This window comes from Zosterops lateralis (assembly GCF_965231275.1).
Source record: "Zosterops lateralis genome assembly, chromosome: W".
Lineage (NCBI taxonomy): Eukaryota > Metazoa > Chordata > Aves > Passeriformes > Zosteropidae > Zosterops > Zosterops lateralis.
In genome coordinates this window covers 2709044-2724135 of record NC_139801.1, presented here as the reverse complement: position 1 = coordinate 2724135, position 15092 = coordinate 2709044, and the positions used below count along the sequence as shown (strand labels likewise).

The following is a 15092-nucleotide window of genomic DNA, read 5'->3' as shown; positions in this document are numbered from 1 at the left end:
GGGAAATTGATGGACAAGGCGGGGAGATGCATTGGGATGAGGGAAAAGACAATGGGATGACCAAAGTCCAGGCAGAGGCTTAGGTTGTCTTGGAAACTCCTATCAACTTCTGATAAGAACATTCCAGGACAGGAGCTTTACCTGGCTAGGGTTAAAGTCCAAATCACATCAAACTTATAACTAAAAACTTTAAAAACAATTCCAGCACCCCCACACATTTTATTTAATTTAATTGTATTGACTGCCTTCATATTAAATGGATAAGACAGGGTTATACTGCTTCCCTTAATTAACTTCAATTTATTTTGTATCTTTCTCTGTTTTTATTTCTCTTTCTGGTCCTGTTTTTGTGTCCAGGATCATTTTCTCTTTGATAAGCCAGTGTCCCCTTTGCTAACATGTGCTGGGATGGCACGTGACTGGCCAGATGCCAGAGGAATCTGGTATGTTGTGTGATACATAGAAGCTTGTGTCATGTTTTAAAACATGTAATTCAAGTCTCCTTGCTTTTCCTAACCCCACAGTCACTCTGCACTGGTACTCACAGCACGTTTAGTTTGTTTTTAAATATTTTTGTAGTGTTTTAAATGATTAATTAAAAAAAAACCAAACACCTTTATGTTCTTATAGGCAAAGACAGAAATTATGTGAGGATTGTTGAAGTGTTAGAAACCATAGAAGAGCTTGATAACAGTCGCAAAGGAATTAGGGCTTCTCCCACAATAAAGGTGGAAGGGTCAATACCCCAGCTGAAGTGCATCTACACCAATGCCTGCAGCATGGGCAGCAAACAGGAGGAGCTGGAAGTCATTGCACAGCTGAAAAACTATTATATAATTGCAGTCATGAAAGCATAGTGGGATGACTCAGAACTGGAGTGCTTCAATAGATGGCTATAAACACTTCAGAAGGGATAGGCAAGGAAGGAGAGGCCATGGGGTAGCCCTGTATGTTAGGGAGTGTTTTGACTGTTTAGAGCTTGCTGATGGTGATGAAAGGGTTGAATGTTTATAAGCAAGAACCAGGGAAAAGGCTAACAAGGCAGATATCCTTGTGGTCTTCATCCAACCAGGATGAAAAGGCAGGTGAAATATTCTATGAGCATCTGGGAGTAGTCTCACATTCACTAGCCCTTTTCTCTTGGAGACTTCAACTTACCACTTGATTGCTGGAAATACAATACAGCAGAAAGGAAACAGTCTAGAAGATTCCTGGAATGTGCAGAAGAAAACTTCCTGACACAGCTGAAGAATGAGCCAACTAGGGAAGGCATGCTTGCTGGACTTTTTGTTTATGAAGAGAGAAGGAATTGTGGGTGATATGATGTTTGGAGGCCATTTTGAGCACAGTGATCATGAAATGATAAGTGTTTTCAATTCTTGGAGAAGTAAGGAATATGGTTACCAGAACTGCTACCTTGGACTTCTGGAAGGCAGACTTTGGCCTGTTTGTGGGCCTGGTTGAGAGTCCCTTGTGAGGCAGTCCTGAAGGGCAAAGGAGTCCAGGAAGCACAGCTAGAAGTTAATATGGCAACTTCCATAAAAGGCAATAAAAATAGTTCTATAAATACATTAACAACACAAGGAGGGCTAAGGAGAATCTCCATCCTTTATTGGATGGGAGGGGAAAACATACTGACAAAGGATGAGGAAAGGCTGAGGTACTTAATGCCTTCATTACCTCAGTCTTTAATAGTAAGATTGATTGTTCTCAGTGCACCCAGCCCTCTGAGCTGGAAGACAGAGTCAGGGAGCAGAATGAAGCCCCATTATCCAAGGGGAAATGGTCAGTGGCCTGCAACACTACTTAGAAATACAAAAGTCAATGGAGCCCAAAGGGATCCTTCCAAGAGTACTGAGGGAGTGGGAGGAAGCATTCACCAAGCCACTTTCATTTACCAGCAGTCCTGCCTAACTGAGGAGCTCTCAGTTGACTGGAAGTAACCAAATGTGAAGTCCATCTACAAGAAGGGCCAGAAGGACAATCTGGGGAACTACAGGCCTGTCAGCATGACCTTGGTGCACAGGAAGGTTATGGAGCAGATCATCATGAGTGCCATCAAATGGCATGTACAGGACAAGCAGAGGATCAGACCCAGTCAGCACAGACTTAGGAAAGGCAGATCCTGCTTGACTAACCTGATCTCCTTCTAAGACAAGGTGATCCACTTAATAGATGAGGGAAAGGCTGCAGATGTTGTTCAGCTGGGCTTCAGTAAAACCTTTGACACAGTTTCACACAGCATTCTCCTGGAGAAACTAGCTACTCATGGCTTGAATGGGTGCACTCTCACTCTCTACTGGGTAAAAAACTGACTGGATGATTGGATCCAAAGAGCTGTGGTGAATGGAGCTAAAAGTAACAAGTGATGTTCCTCAGGGCTCAGTATTAGGTTAAATTCTGTTTAATATCTTTATTGATGATTTGGATGAGGGCATCGAGTGAACCCTCAACATATTTGCAGATGACACTAAGTTAGGCTGGAGTGTCAATGTGCTTGAGGGCAGGAAGGCTCTGTAGAGGGATCTGGACAGACTAGATAGATGGGCTGAGGCCAATTGCATGAGGTTCAACCGGGGTAAATGCCAGGTCCTGCACTTGGGTCACAACCTCATGCAACACCACCAGCTTGGGGAAGAGTGTCTAGAAAGCTTCTCAGTAGAAAAGGACCTGGGGATGTTAGTCAATAGCCATTTGCATATGAACCAGAAGTGTGCCCAGGTGGCCAAGAAGGCCAATGGCATCTTGGCTTGTATCAAAAATAGTGTGGCCAGAAGGGCAAAGGAAGTGATTGTCCCCCTGTACTTGGCACTGGTGGGACCACAGCTAAAATATTGTTTTCACTTTTGGGCCCCTCACTACAAGAAAGATATTGAGGTGATGGAGTGTGTCCAGAGAAAGGCAACAAAGCTGGTGAAGGGTCTAGAGCACCAGTCATGAGAAGTGGCTGAGGGAACCAGACTTATTCAGTCTGGAGAAAAGGAGAATGAGGGGAGACCTTCTCACTGTCTACAACTACCTGAAAGGAGGTTGTACCCAGGTGAGGGTCAGCCTCTTCTCCTGGGTAACAAGCAATAGGATAAGAAGAAATGGCCTCAAGTTTCACCAGGGGAGGTTTAGATTCGATATTAGGAGAAATTTCTTCACCAAAAGGGTTGTGAAGCACTGAAACAGACTGCCCAGGGAAGTGATAGAGTCACCATCCCTGGAGGTATTTAAAAGACATGTAGATGTGGCACTTAAGGACATGATTTAGTGGTGGACTTGGCAGTGTTAGGTTAATGGTTGGACTTGATGATCTTAAGTGTCTTCCAACCTAAATAATTCCATTATTCTATGGTTCTACATAAACAATCATTAATAACAGCAACACAATGTAGCACCATAAACATGGGTCCTTCTATGGGTTTTTTTTATATCTGTTTTTTCTACTTCAATATAAAAGTTTGGTTTTAGAAAGAATCTGTGAATCACCGTGAAATTATTTCCGCAGGCTTTTGTCAGGTTTCACAGTGCATGCTCCCTGACAAAGCAGGTTTAACTTGTCAGAATAATACTGGATAAGCTTCTGAACATGATGCAGTATTGCCATAGAACAGTTTTTTTTTTCTGTGTTGTGGTATCACTCAGCATTCCTTAATGCAAAGGGAAGATTAATTTAATTAAAGGAGAAGCTGAGTCAGGACAACATCAATCTCTGGAAAATCCTACCCTGAATATTTGTATGTGACTGAAAATTAAATAACTGGACCTCTCTGTAACTATAATGTCAAGCCACAGGATGCTTGCACCTGTTCAGTTTTGCATTGTCAAAGTGTGAAAAGTGAGTTGCAGTAAAAGGCAGGCTGCAAGTTAGGCTGTCAGTGAAGTTGCAAATTTCACGTGTTTCAAACTTGGTCATATTCTACTGTTTATATGTACAAATCTTATAAATCATTTTCTACATCCTGTAGAAAATTTGTTGCAAAAGACAGAAAAAATGGTGAAAAGCAAGGAAAATTGACCTCAGGTTTGATCTAGCACTTTATAAACCTAGTCATGACTAATCTGTCTGGAACAAGAGTGGATAACCTCTGTAGGCATTATCTTAATTAACAAGCCAGCATCTTTAATGCAGTATCCAGAAGCAACATGTAGCTGTTTTCCTCAGACATATAATTTGACTGATATGGCAATTCAGTGTTATAAAGTGATATGAAGGGCACTGGGATTTGATTTAGAAGACAATACAATTAAGTAAGGTCATAGGGCTGTGCCCTCAGTTAGTTTTTTTCCTAACTGCACAATTTTCGAAGAAGAGTAAAAACCATCCCCAGTGACTGATGATGCAGAATTTGGCTTCTCCCTTTACCTGTTCCATTAGCAGCTGTACATCCCAACTGTGTTAATGTTTGAAGTCATGTTCTTCATAGCTCAGCTTCAGGGCAGCATGATGTGATCAGAGAAAATGGCTCTTCTCACTGTGACTTGAGAAACCTACATAATTCCATTGGCATGGGGGATCAAGATGTGAAACAAGCTTAACTGCATCCTTAACTGTGCAGAGCAACATTATTTTGCAGTGCTTAATCTCTTCACAGTCCTGAAAGACTGTAATGAAACTAAGGATACTGAGAGTTATTTTTCAGGGCCTATCTTGTGCTTTAAAGCTGTTCATTTTTCTCCCAACCAGGCACAACAATGACAAGACATTTCTTGTCTGGATTAATGAAGAGGACCACACCAGGGTGATCTCCATGGAAAAGGGTGGCAACATGAAACGGGTGTTTGAAAGATTTTGTCATGGTTTAAAAGAGGTAGTAACTCAATGAATTTATTATGCCTATTTGTTTATTGTTGGGCTGTTGTCAGCATTACTTTGCATGATTAACACTGAACTGACATCTCCAGAAGCAACAAAATAAAGTAACCAGTTGAAGTAGCAACCCACATTAATAGCACTTAAAGAAGGAAACAAATTGTTAGCTGAGTTGTAGGAAAAATAGGTAAAATGTCATTTTAGCTTTTATATTACAATCTTCAGCACTGAATGGCTAAAGAAATGTTTTTTTTTTTCTTTTTCCTTGGAACAATTGCTTTATTCCTCTCACTCTGGCAAAGCAGCTTTCACTCCAGCTTCTCTAGATTTCTATACTCCCCTGTTTCAGGAAATCCCCAACTGCTGTACAGCTTATACAGTTGTACACTCCCATATTGCTTCAAAGCCACCAGCATAGGCCTTCACCTGAAAAAAACCCAAACAAATACCACATAGGAAAGTAGGGAAAGCAGGGAACTATAATGTCTTCTACATGTATGTTAACCAGAAAAGGAAAGTCAAAGAAGGTGTACCCTTCCTGATAAACAATTCTGGTGAACTGGTAATAATGGATGAGAAGGCTGAGGTACTCAATTTTTTTTCCTCAGTCTTCAATAGCAACCTCTCTTCCCACACTTCTCCTGTGGATAGACAGCAGGATGGGGACTGGGGAGCAAAGCACTTCCCACTGTAAATGAAGATCGGGTTCATGACCACCTGAGGAACTTGAATGTACAAAAGTCTATGGGACCCAATGAGATGCAACCCAGAGTCCTGGAGGAATTGGCTGATGTAGTTGCCAAGCCACTCTGCATGATATTTCAAAAGTCTTGGCAGTCAGGTGAAGTCCCAAGTGACTGGAGAAAGGAAAACATTGTACCCATCTTTTAAAAGGATAGAAAGCAGGACCCTGGGAATTACTGACCTGTCAGCCTCACCTCTGTGCCTGGGAAGATCATGGAACATATCCTCCTAGAAGCTATGTTAAGGCACATGGAAGACAGGGAGGTAATTCAAGGAAGCCAGCACTACTGTAACAAGGGCAAGTCCTGCCTCACCCACCTAGTGGCCTTCTATGATATGGTGACTACATCAGTGGACGAAAGAACTACAGATATCATTTATCTGGGCTTCTGTAAAGCCTTTGACATGGTCCCCTCCAACATCGTTCTCTCTGAACTGGAGAGAGATGAATTTGATAAGTGGACTGTTAGATAGATAAGAAATTAGTTGGATAGACACATCCAGAGGGTAGTGGTCAGTGGCTCAGAGTCCTAATGGACATCAGTGGTGAGTGGTGTCCCTCAGGGATCTGTATTGAGGCCAGTGTTATTTAATGTCTTCATCAAGAACATAGACAAAGGGATTGAATGCACCCTCAGCAAGTTTGCAGATGACATCAAGCTGAGGGGTGCGGTTGACATGCCTGAAGGACAGGATGCCATCCAGAGGGACCTGGACAAGCTTGAGAAGTGGGACCATGGGAATCTCATAAAGTTTAATAAAACCAAGTGCAAGGTGCTGTACCTCAGTAGGGGCAACCCCTGGTATCAATACAAGCTGGGGGATGAACACATCAAAAGCAGCTCTGCTGAGAAGGCCATGGAGGTGTGTTGGAATTTCTGGCTCTTTTTCCTGCTCCAAGATCAGGGTGAATAAAACTCAGGAGACTTTTTTTTTGAAGTCTCACTCTGAAATTTATTATTCTTATCTATTACAAACTCATGAGATGTGAGCTCTCTCTAACAAGTCGAGAAAGTGAGCCAAAATGGTGTCTATTCAAGGCTATTTAAGTCCCAATTATCCAATAAACAGTTGAGATCTATATTATTTATGGTTTTGACCCAATGACTTATCACCCAAGGTCCACGATGCGGACCTCACTAACCAATCAAAGAAATCACCCAAACCCATGAAGAAGAAGGAAGAATGCGGTGAAGAAGAAGGAAGAAGGCGGTGAAGAAGAAGGACAAAGACAACACCCAAAATTCTCCATCTTGACTCATATGTATTACTATACACTAAACCCCCAAACTCTAAGTTTCTAGGATTCCAACAGAGGTGCTGATGGATGAGAGGCTGGACATGAGCTGTCAATGTGTGCTTGCAGTCCAGAAAGCCAATTGTATCCTGGGCTGAATCAAAAGAAATGTGGGCAGCAGGTCAAGGGAGGTGATGCTGCCCTTCTATGCTAATGTGAGACCCCCACCTAGAGTGCTGCATCCAGTTCTGTGGTCCCCAGCACAGGAAGGATATTGACCTGTTGGAGCAAATTCAGAGGAGGCCACCAAGATGATTAGAGGAATGGAACACCTCTGCTATGAGGAAAGGCTGAAAGAATTTGGTCTGTTCAGCCTGGAAAAGAGATGGCTTTGGGGTGACCTAGTTGTGGCTTTCCGGTACCTGAAGGGAGGCTACAAGAAAGATGGAGAGAGACAGTTTACAAGAGTATGTAGTGATAGGACAAGGGGAATGGATTCAAATTGAAAGAGAGTTAGATTAGATTAGATTAGATTAGATTAGATTAGATTAGAAAGAAATTCTTTACTGTGAGAGTGATGAGGCACTGGCACAGGTTGCCGAGAGAAGTTGTGGATGCCCCATCCTTGGAAGTGTTCAAGGCCAGGTTGGATGGAGCTCTGAGCAACCTGGTCTAGTGAAAGGTGTCCCCGTCCATGGCAGGGGGTTGGAACTAGATGATCTTTAAGGTCCTTTCCAGCCCAAGTCATTATATGATTCTATGATTATCTAAGTAAGTGGTCACTGAAGGTAAGTTCAGAGCATCTCTAAGAAATTTTGAGTATGTGGTGAGTTTGGGAACATGGAAAAACAAGTGTGCCTAGTGCATGCTTCATTGGCATCTGGGTGGTTCACTAGGATCTGGCATGCTTTTTAGGCATATCCATGAGACTGAATAATGTACAGGATTGGGGTCTAAGTGACAGCTTTTGGATGTTGTTTCCATGTTTTCTTCTGCTACTGTGCTTATCTCTTGTTCAAGAGAAGTGGACATCTGGACATTGACATATGAAGTGGTAAGATAGCTTTGGAAACTGTGACCAGAGCAAGTGTGAGACAAGAAATCAGACCTAGTTTCTTACAAGCAATTTCTGCATTCTCACACAATATTTAAATGTCAGGAGAGCCCATTAGTTTGTATTCTTCTGCAGAATGGAAATATTTGCCTATATTGCAGAGGACTTGTGAACCTGGACTGGCACAGGTATATGATTCTCTTCTAACAGTGGTTTTACTGAACTGAAATTGTATTTGGGTCACAGAATTAAGTCTCAGAAGTGTATCTGAATGGACAGAATAGTGGCTTATTCAAAGGTCAATAGACCTTTGTGATATTTCTGAGGATAATGATTTCAGTCTCCTTTATAACTGGGTTTTAAAATTACTAATGAAAATCATTATATACAACCTATGTAGTCTTTTCATAGTGGAAGCAGGGCTATGAAATGTAAGCATTTAGAAATCAAGTGTCCTTCACCTAGAATCATGTAATCACCTTGAAAATTATGTAAAACTAGGCTTTGACTCCTTTTGTTTGCTCCACAGTATTTGAGATGCTTGGACTTGTCCTTTGCAACTTTGCTCTAAAAGCACCTAGACTAGAAAATCATTTATACTATAGGTAAAAGTCAGAATTTTTATGCACCATATAGTTTCATGGTCTAAGGCCATGTGATAAAGCGCTAAAGAGCCTTCAAGTTAATGGTAGTTAGAAAATGAAGAAGAAATTTTTGTAACATTCACTGGGGAACTTGATGCCTGATGAATACAAAGGTTCATACTAGAGCCAAACCAAACTTTACTTGAGTATATCTGTATGCACCTCCATTGGTAAATTGTGAAGTTAATCGTCAGCATAGATACAAAGTAAAAAGAATTTCATCTATAAACAACTGTCAGAAGATGAGATGTTTGTATGCAGTTCTTTCTTTTTCCTCTTTTTTTTTTTTTTTTTTTTTTTTTTTCCTTCATAGGTTGAAAGATTAATTAAAGAACGAGGCTGGGAGTTCATGTGGAATGAACGTCTTGGATACATTCTGACTTGTCCTTCAAACCTAGGAACTGGTTTACGTGCTGGAGTCCATGTAAAGCTGCCAAAGCTTAGCAAGGTACATAAATCGTTTAAAAGGCCAGTGATGTAAATTAAATTAGGTCTTCATGTGATTTATAAAGAAACAAATGAGAAATGACAGTTTACAGCAATTGGATGTTTGCAAGATGTGCAACAGCTAGGTCCCAGGCATAATGCATGACTGAGCATACTTGTATAATGAAAATTATTATATTTGTTATGGAAATTAATCTACTAAGCAGAGAAACACCAAGACAGGCTATAATCCAAAGACAGGAAATTGTCTCTGCCTTTCTGGAAATGGTATTAGATCATGGATAATAACAATAAGCAAGGCAAATGACAATATGCACAAACCTATTTCTTCTGTTAGGATCCCAGGTTTCCAAAAATCCTGGATAACTTGAGGCTACAGAAGCGTGGCACTGGTGGAGTGGACACAGCAGCTGTAGCAGGCGTGTATGATATCTCCAACCTGGACCGCATGGGTCGATCAGAGGTAACTTGTTTGTTTTATTCCTTGCTTTTAAACTCAGATCTGCACTAAGACTGTTTCCCTCCATCTGAGTTCACTAGGAATTCAGTCATTTTTTTGGAGTTATGGCAGTTTTTTCTCCTTGTGAATTTGAGCCAATGAAAAGGCTTACACAACAAAAAATTACTACTGTGCATGCAATGTTTGCCAAATATGACAAGTTCCTGAGCAAGTTCCATAAATGTGACTGGTTTACATCATGTGCTAAAGCATTTTGTTGAAAGCATGCAGGTACTAGAAACATTTGGTTGTGGTAACAGAATTCCCTTGAGACACTGTTTCTCAGCATCACAGCATGAACTTTTATACCCAAATACCTCCTGGAGTACACAGCTATGAGCTAGATGTACAGGTTGTCTCTCCAGTGCTGGGCATGAGCTAGGTATCTAAGAATCATAGAATTATAGAATGGTTTGGGTTGGAAGGGACTTTAAAGATCATCTAGTTCCAACCCCTCTGCCATCAGATGGGATGCCACCAACTAGATCAGGTTTCCCAGGGCCCCATCAAGCTTAGCCTTGAACACTTCCAGGGATGGGGCATCCACAACTTCTCTGGACAACCTGTGCCAGTGCCTAACCACCCTCACAGTAAAGAATTTCTTCCTAATATCTAATCTACACCTACTGTCTTTCAATTTGAACCCATTTCCCCTTGTCCTATCACTACATGCCCTTGTAAAAAGTCCCTCTCCATCTTTCTGAATGAGGTTCACTGAAGTCGTACACTGGGAACAGAGCTACATACTGTACATTGGACAGATATCTGCTGTACCCAGTGCAAAATGCTGAGGAAAGAAGCAGGATTTTAGGACTAACCCACACAGGGAATCAAGCACTGACATTAAGAGTGGATTAACATGGAGTTTTCCTTTTAGGATTCACAGTCATGCATTTTCACTCTATTGAGTTTGGCTGGGATGGCATTAATTTTCCCCTGTGCAGCCCCCTTAGTGCTGTGCTTTGCATTGATAGGCAGAAAGGTGTTGATAACACATCAGTGTTTTGGCTACTGCTGAGGAGTGCTGGTGCAGCATCAGTGCTGTCTCCAACATTATGCCCCCCTCACCAGCAAGCTGAGGCTGGGCAAGATCTTGAGAGGGGGCATAACCAGGACAGCTAACCCAAACTGACCAAAGGCATATTACATACCATATGACATCTTTTCAGATATAAAAGCTAAGAAAAGGAGGAGGAAGGAGGGCATTCATTATTTACAGTGTTTGCCTTCCAGAGCAACCACTACACTTGCTGAAGCCCTGCTTCCTAGGAAGAGGCCATAGATCACTTGCTGACAGGAAGTACAGAATAAGATCTTTGGGGTTTTTTTCCATTGTTTGCGTGTGTGCGACCTTTGCTTTTTCTTTAGTAAACTGCCTTTATCTTGACCCATGAGGTTTTTTTCCCCTAATATTTTCTTCTCCCCCATCCAGCTGAGGGAGTGATAGAGTGGCTTGGTGAGCAACTGACATCCAGCCAAGGTCAACCTACCACAGCAAGTTAGTCTAAACAGCTGTGGCCAAAATTCTAGTCCTGCCATCCTACCAACTCTCAGTCATGTGAAGGAACCCCCACTTCCTTCCTCTAATCCATGCATCCTGAAGCTTTCAGGGCTCATGCTACTACTGGATTAGGGAAATGAGTCTCTTCCCCTACTTTCACTCCCATTCCAATTAGTTTTCAGTTGACTGTTTTCTCATAGAAGACCATAATGTTTGCTTTTTCAGTCACTCAAAGAACTATATGGCTTTAAAATTAAATAGCACAAAAACTATACTAGTATCCTAATATCACAGAATAAGTTTTAGTTTCTACAGTTGATGATGTATAGATTATCCTTTGCAATTCACTAGTGTCTATTTGAATGCAGTGTATTCTTTCTTCTACAGTACTGACTGTATATTGAATAAAGCTGTTGTATTTCACAGAATATAGGTAAACAACAGTCTAAAACATCAAGAAGTAAGCACATATGTACAGATGCTTGAAGCATGCTAAACAATAAGGGAGGGATCTGCATGATTCTTCAAGTCATTTCAGTATTACTCATATATCTCATTACTATCCATCAAGAAAATACAACTATCCTACTTTCCACAGAAGAAAGAAAAAGTGCCAGTAGTCTTCACAGTCATTTACCAAATGTCAGACCAACATTTCACAGCTTTTAAGCCCAAACACATTTGGATAAAGGCATTAATCCAAACCTCACAAGATGCTGTTGGCAAAACACCAGAACCTTTTTACTTATGCTGTCATTTATGGCTTCAGAGAGAAATGCCCAGTGACTCTAAACATCCATGGCACTGTCTTTTCACTTTCTTTGTCCTAATATGTAAATTGTGAGAACACAACAAATGTGAATCCATGGCTTTGACATGCTGTAGTTCTTGGCATCTTGTATTCTCAGAGTGGTAACATTTGAAATAGGTCTCTAAACTCATGCCTAAACCTTTTATTTAAACATTTCTCTTTGTCTATTTATATAGGGATATGTATAGGTGAAGAAATTTCTGGAATTTAGAGTACTCTGAAAATTTTTAATGTCAGAAGGCCAAGCTCAGCATGAACAGGAGAAGGGGTAGGGAGAAGGGAATTACTATGGGCTTCCACTTGACCAATGTATGATCCATATTTCCTGTGTCACAGCATGTGTGATCTCTGTGTCCAGATCATGATTCTCCTTGGGTCCGGCTTTACTTGCAGTCTTAGCCATACAAGCCAACTTTTTCCTTCCTCTGTTAACACTGTTGCCTAAATCTTCTATTATTATTGTTTTTCTTGTTGTTGTAGGTAGAACTAGTTCAGATTGTCATTGATGGAGTCAACTATCTAGTTGACTGTGAGAAGAAACTGGAAAGAGGTCAAGACATTAAAGTACCACCACCATTACCTCAGTTTGGCAGGAAGTGATCTTGCGGCTGATGTCTGTTAATGATAAAAAATATGGCTGCCATTTTGACAGAAAGGCACCTCTGTATATCTCTATTTAAATACCTTGTTTAATAAAGCACTGACTGATACACAACGTCTCTCTAGATGCCTGGTCACACTAACAGAAAATAGTCTTAGTGCAGCTTTAGTAGGACAACCACTTTGTAGGGACTGCTTCCCTTTTCCCTTTGTCTTCTTAGCAACCTTTACCAAGGCTTTGAACCTTTCTTTCTTGGCTGGTGATAAGAAAAGTATTATTTGAATAATGCAAAAGGCACAAATACATAACTCTAGCTTGTATGTACACTTATGGCCATGTTTATGCAGACTTCTGAGAGCCTGAGTTTTATTCACAGAAGCACTTCTCTTGAGTGCCTGTCCAGAGTACAAAAATCTCTCAGTCTGAAGGGCAGGTGCTTACAAAGTGCTCATTACTTTTTCAGCATTCAACACCATGTTCAAAAGTTAACTAGAGCAAGTAGCTGCAAATGGCTTCAGTCTCTGAAGTCTGCCACTTGACCTGTCATCTGGAACCCATTGGTGTCTCTGTATGGGAGGTGTCTCTTCTCTGTCCAGGACTGGTTTGCAGACAAACTTCTTTACCATGTGTCTTGGTTTGAAAAGCCTCCCTTCGGAATTGAGAATTCAAATCCTCTCCCTCCAAATTATTATAATTTAGAAAATTAAAGGGGCTTTCAGGCAGAGGTATGGGGATGGGAATAACAGTTCTTTAGTAGTATGTAAAACAAAGCAAACAAAAACAACAACTACAGCATTAATTACAAAACAGTACCAAGAACCTTGAGGTCTTTGCTTCACAAAACCCAGGGCAGTTTGGTCTCGGTACCCCTGCAGGACCATCAGAGCACCAAGCTGGAACAGTGGAAAGTCCCGGGCTGGTAGCTGGAATGGCAGGATGTCCCAGCAGGCAGGGGCAGTATAGGCGATTGAAGGAGAGACGGGAAGACTGACCATGATAAGAATCCGATTTTACTCAGGTTTTCCAAGAACTTATATACCATTTCAGTAAGGTTAATAATTTCTACTACAATAATTAGGTTAAAAGATCATACAAACAACTCATACATTTTTCAACATCTTCATCGTAGGGGGTTGATTGAATCTTCTTCTTTAAGCAGATTTCTAATCCCATCTTCTCATGAGCTCAAAGTTCTGTTTGTCCTTGCCATGGTATCCTAGTCACCAAACTAGATATGCTAATTAAGTCTGTCTCACTCTCGTGAATCCCCACAGGGCAGGATGTCCCAGCAGGGCAGGGGGGTGCAGGGCCACACCGTAGCAAAAAGAGCAGTGCTGAAGAAGCCGTGATGGTGCGACAGGGCTGGCCCAGCTCCAGCAGGGCAGGCAGAGGAGCTCAGAATGCCAGGGCACTCAAGCAGGTGATGGTAGATTTCCCAGGGCCAGATTTTCTGGTGACAGTGAACTCCTCCCGCAGCAAGCAGCAGCCTGTCTGTCCTGTCTCCGAATGCCGAGAGCAAGAGGGCGAAGCTGCCTCCAGCTCTGTCCTTCACCTGCCCCAAAACTCGCATTATCTCCCCCTCCAAACTTTCTGCCACCTCTTTGTTTTGGTCAAGCATGCTTAAGCACCCAGTACTTAGTCTTCTAGTAACTTATGGGGAAAAAATTCTTTAGAGTAAAAAAGGAACAAACCTAACCCCCACCACCATGTCATCTCAAACCCTCAGACTTTCTTAGCCCTGGTGGAGAGTTCACCAGTTCACCAGATTACTTTCAGGTGTTTTCCTCAGGTACCACCTCTGACCTTAGACTGCAGCAATCTGAAACAAAAATCAGAAGTAACAAATATCAGTTTGGTGATATTCTGTATCCAACAGACACGTGCCTAGCATGACCTCTTCCAATCTTTTCCTGCAGCTTTCTGGACACAGGTAATAGGGACCATGCTCCAGCACTAGTCACCCAAGTGCCCAGGATGTACAGTGTCATGGGTTGACACAGCTTGGTTTTTAGTTCAAGAAGAAACAGTTCCCTGTAAAGACCTGTTAATTTCCTGTGGCAAGGACAGGAACCTATCAGAGGCCAATTTTTAGATACTGACATATTGTGACATATTCCACTGAGGAAGCTGGATGCATCTTTGTGAATACACATATATAGTGAGCGGAGCTGGGAAATCTCTCTCTTTCTTTCAGCTTGCCAGCAGGTAACACCAGCCGTGTGGCAGCTGGGCAGGCTGGGCCAGGCCCCACCGCTCCACTGGGCTTGCGGGGCCAGGCCTAGCCAGGCCCTGGCAGCAGCCAGCAGGGGGATAAGGGGAGGCCCTGGCTACTAACATCTAGCCAATTTTAATGCTTGCCCTGGCCCGGCCCGGATTGGGTTTCCAGCAGCTGTTAAAACATCCTGCCGCTAAACCGTGGGGACCGAGCCCCTCCCTCCGGTGACTCCTGGGCAGAGGAAAAGGGAGGGGGAAAGCCCAGCCATGCAAGAGATCATGCAGCTGAGATCCTGGCCGCCATTCCTGAGCCTTCCCCCATCGTCATGGCTTTGAGATCCAACAGCCGTGCAGCTACAGTGGCCGCTGCCCACCATCTACAGGCCCAGGCGAGATGTTAACCCTTTCCTTGACAGATGAGACTTGCAAAAGCACTGGTCCTTCTCTGAGTGAGGACAGACAAAGTGATTGAACAGTAAGGAGACACAGCATGAAACTGAAGTCAGCAAAGAGAGAGTAAACGTCCTAAGTTGAAGGAAGAT

The 15092-nt window shown here is 42.3% G+C and overlaps 1 protein-coding gene across 4 annotated transcripts in view; it reads left to right on the top strand.

Annotated features, from left to right (window-relative positions):
• Nucleotides 1–12466, top strand: part of LOC310922131 (creatine kinase S-type, mitochondrial) — a 39306-nt gene extending 26840 nt beyond the window's left edge. For all 4 annotated transcript variants that reach the window (XM_083882526.1, XM_083882527.1, XM_083882528.1 and 1 more), the window contains 5 exons: nucleotides 358–443; nucleotides 4673–4796; nucleotides 8791–8925; nucleotides 9262–9387; nucleotides 12216–12466. In XM_083882526.1, coding sequence (XP_083738652.1) covers nucleotides 358–443; nucleotides 4673–4796; nucleotides 8791–8925; nucleotides 9262–9387; nucleotides 12216–12335 — 591 coding nt within the window. In that variant the 3' untranslated portion in view covers nucleotides 12336–12466. The remainder of the gene's footprint in view (nucleotides 1–357; nucleotides 444–4672; nucleotides 4797–8790; nucleotides 8926–9261; nucleotides 9388–12215) is intronic.
• Nucleotides 12467–15092: the final 2626 nt, after the last annotated feature.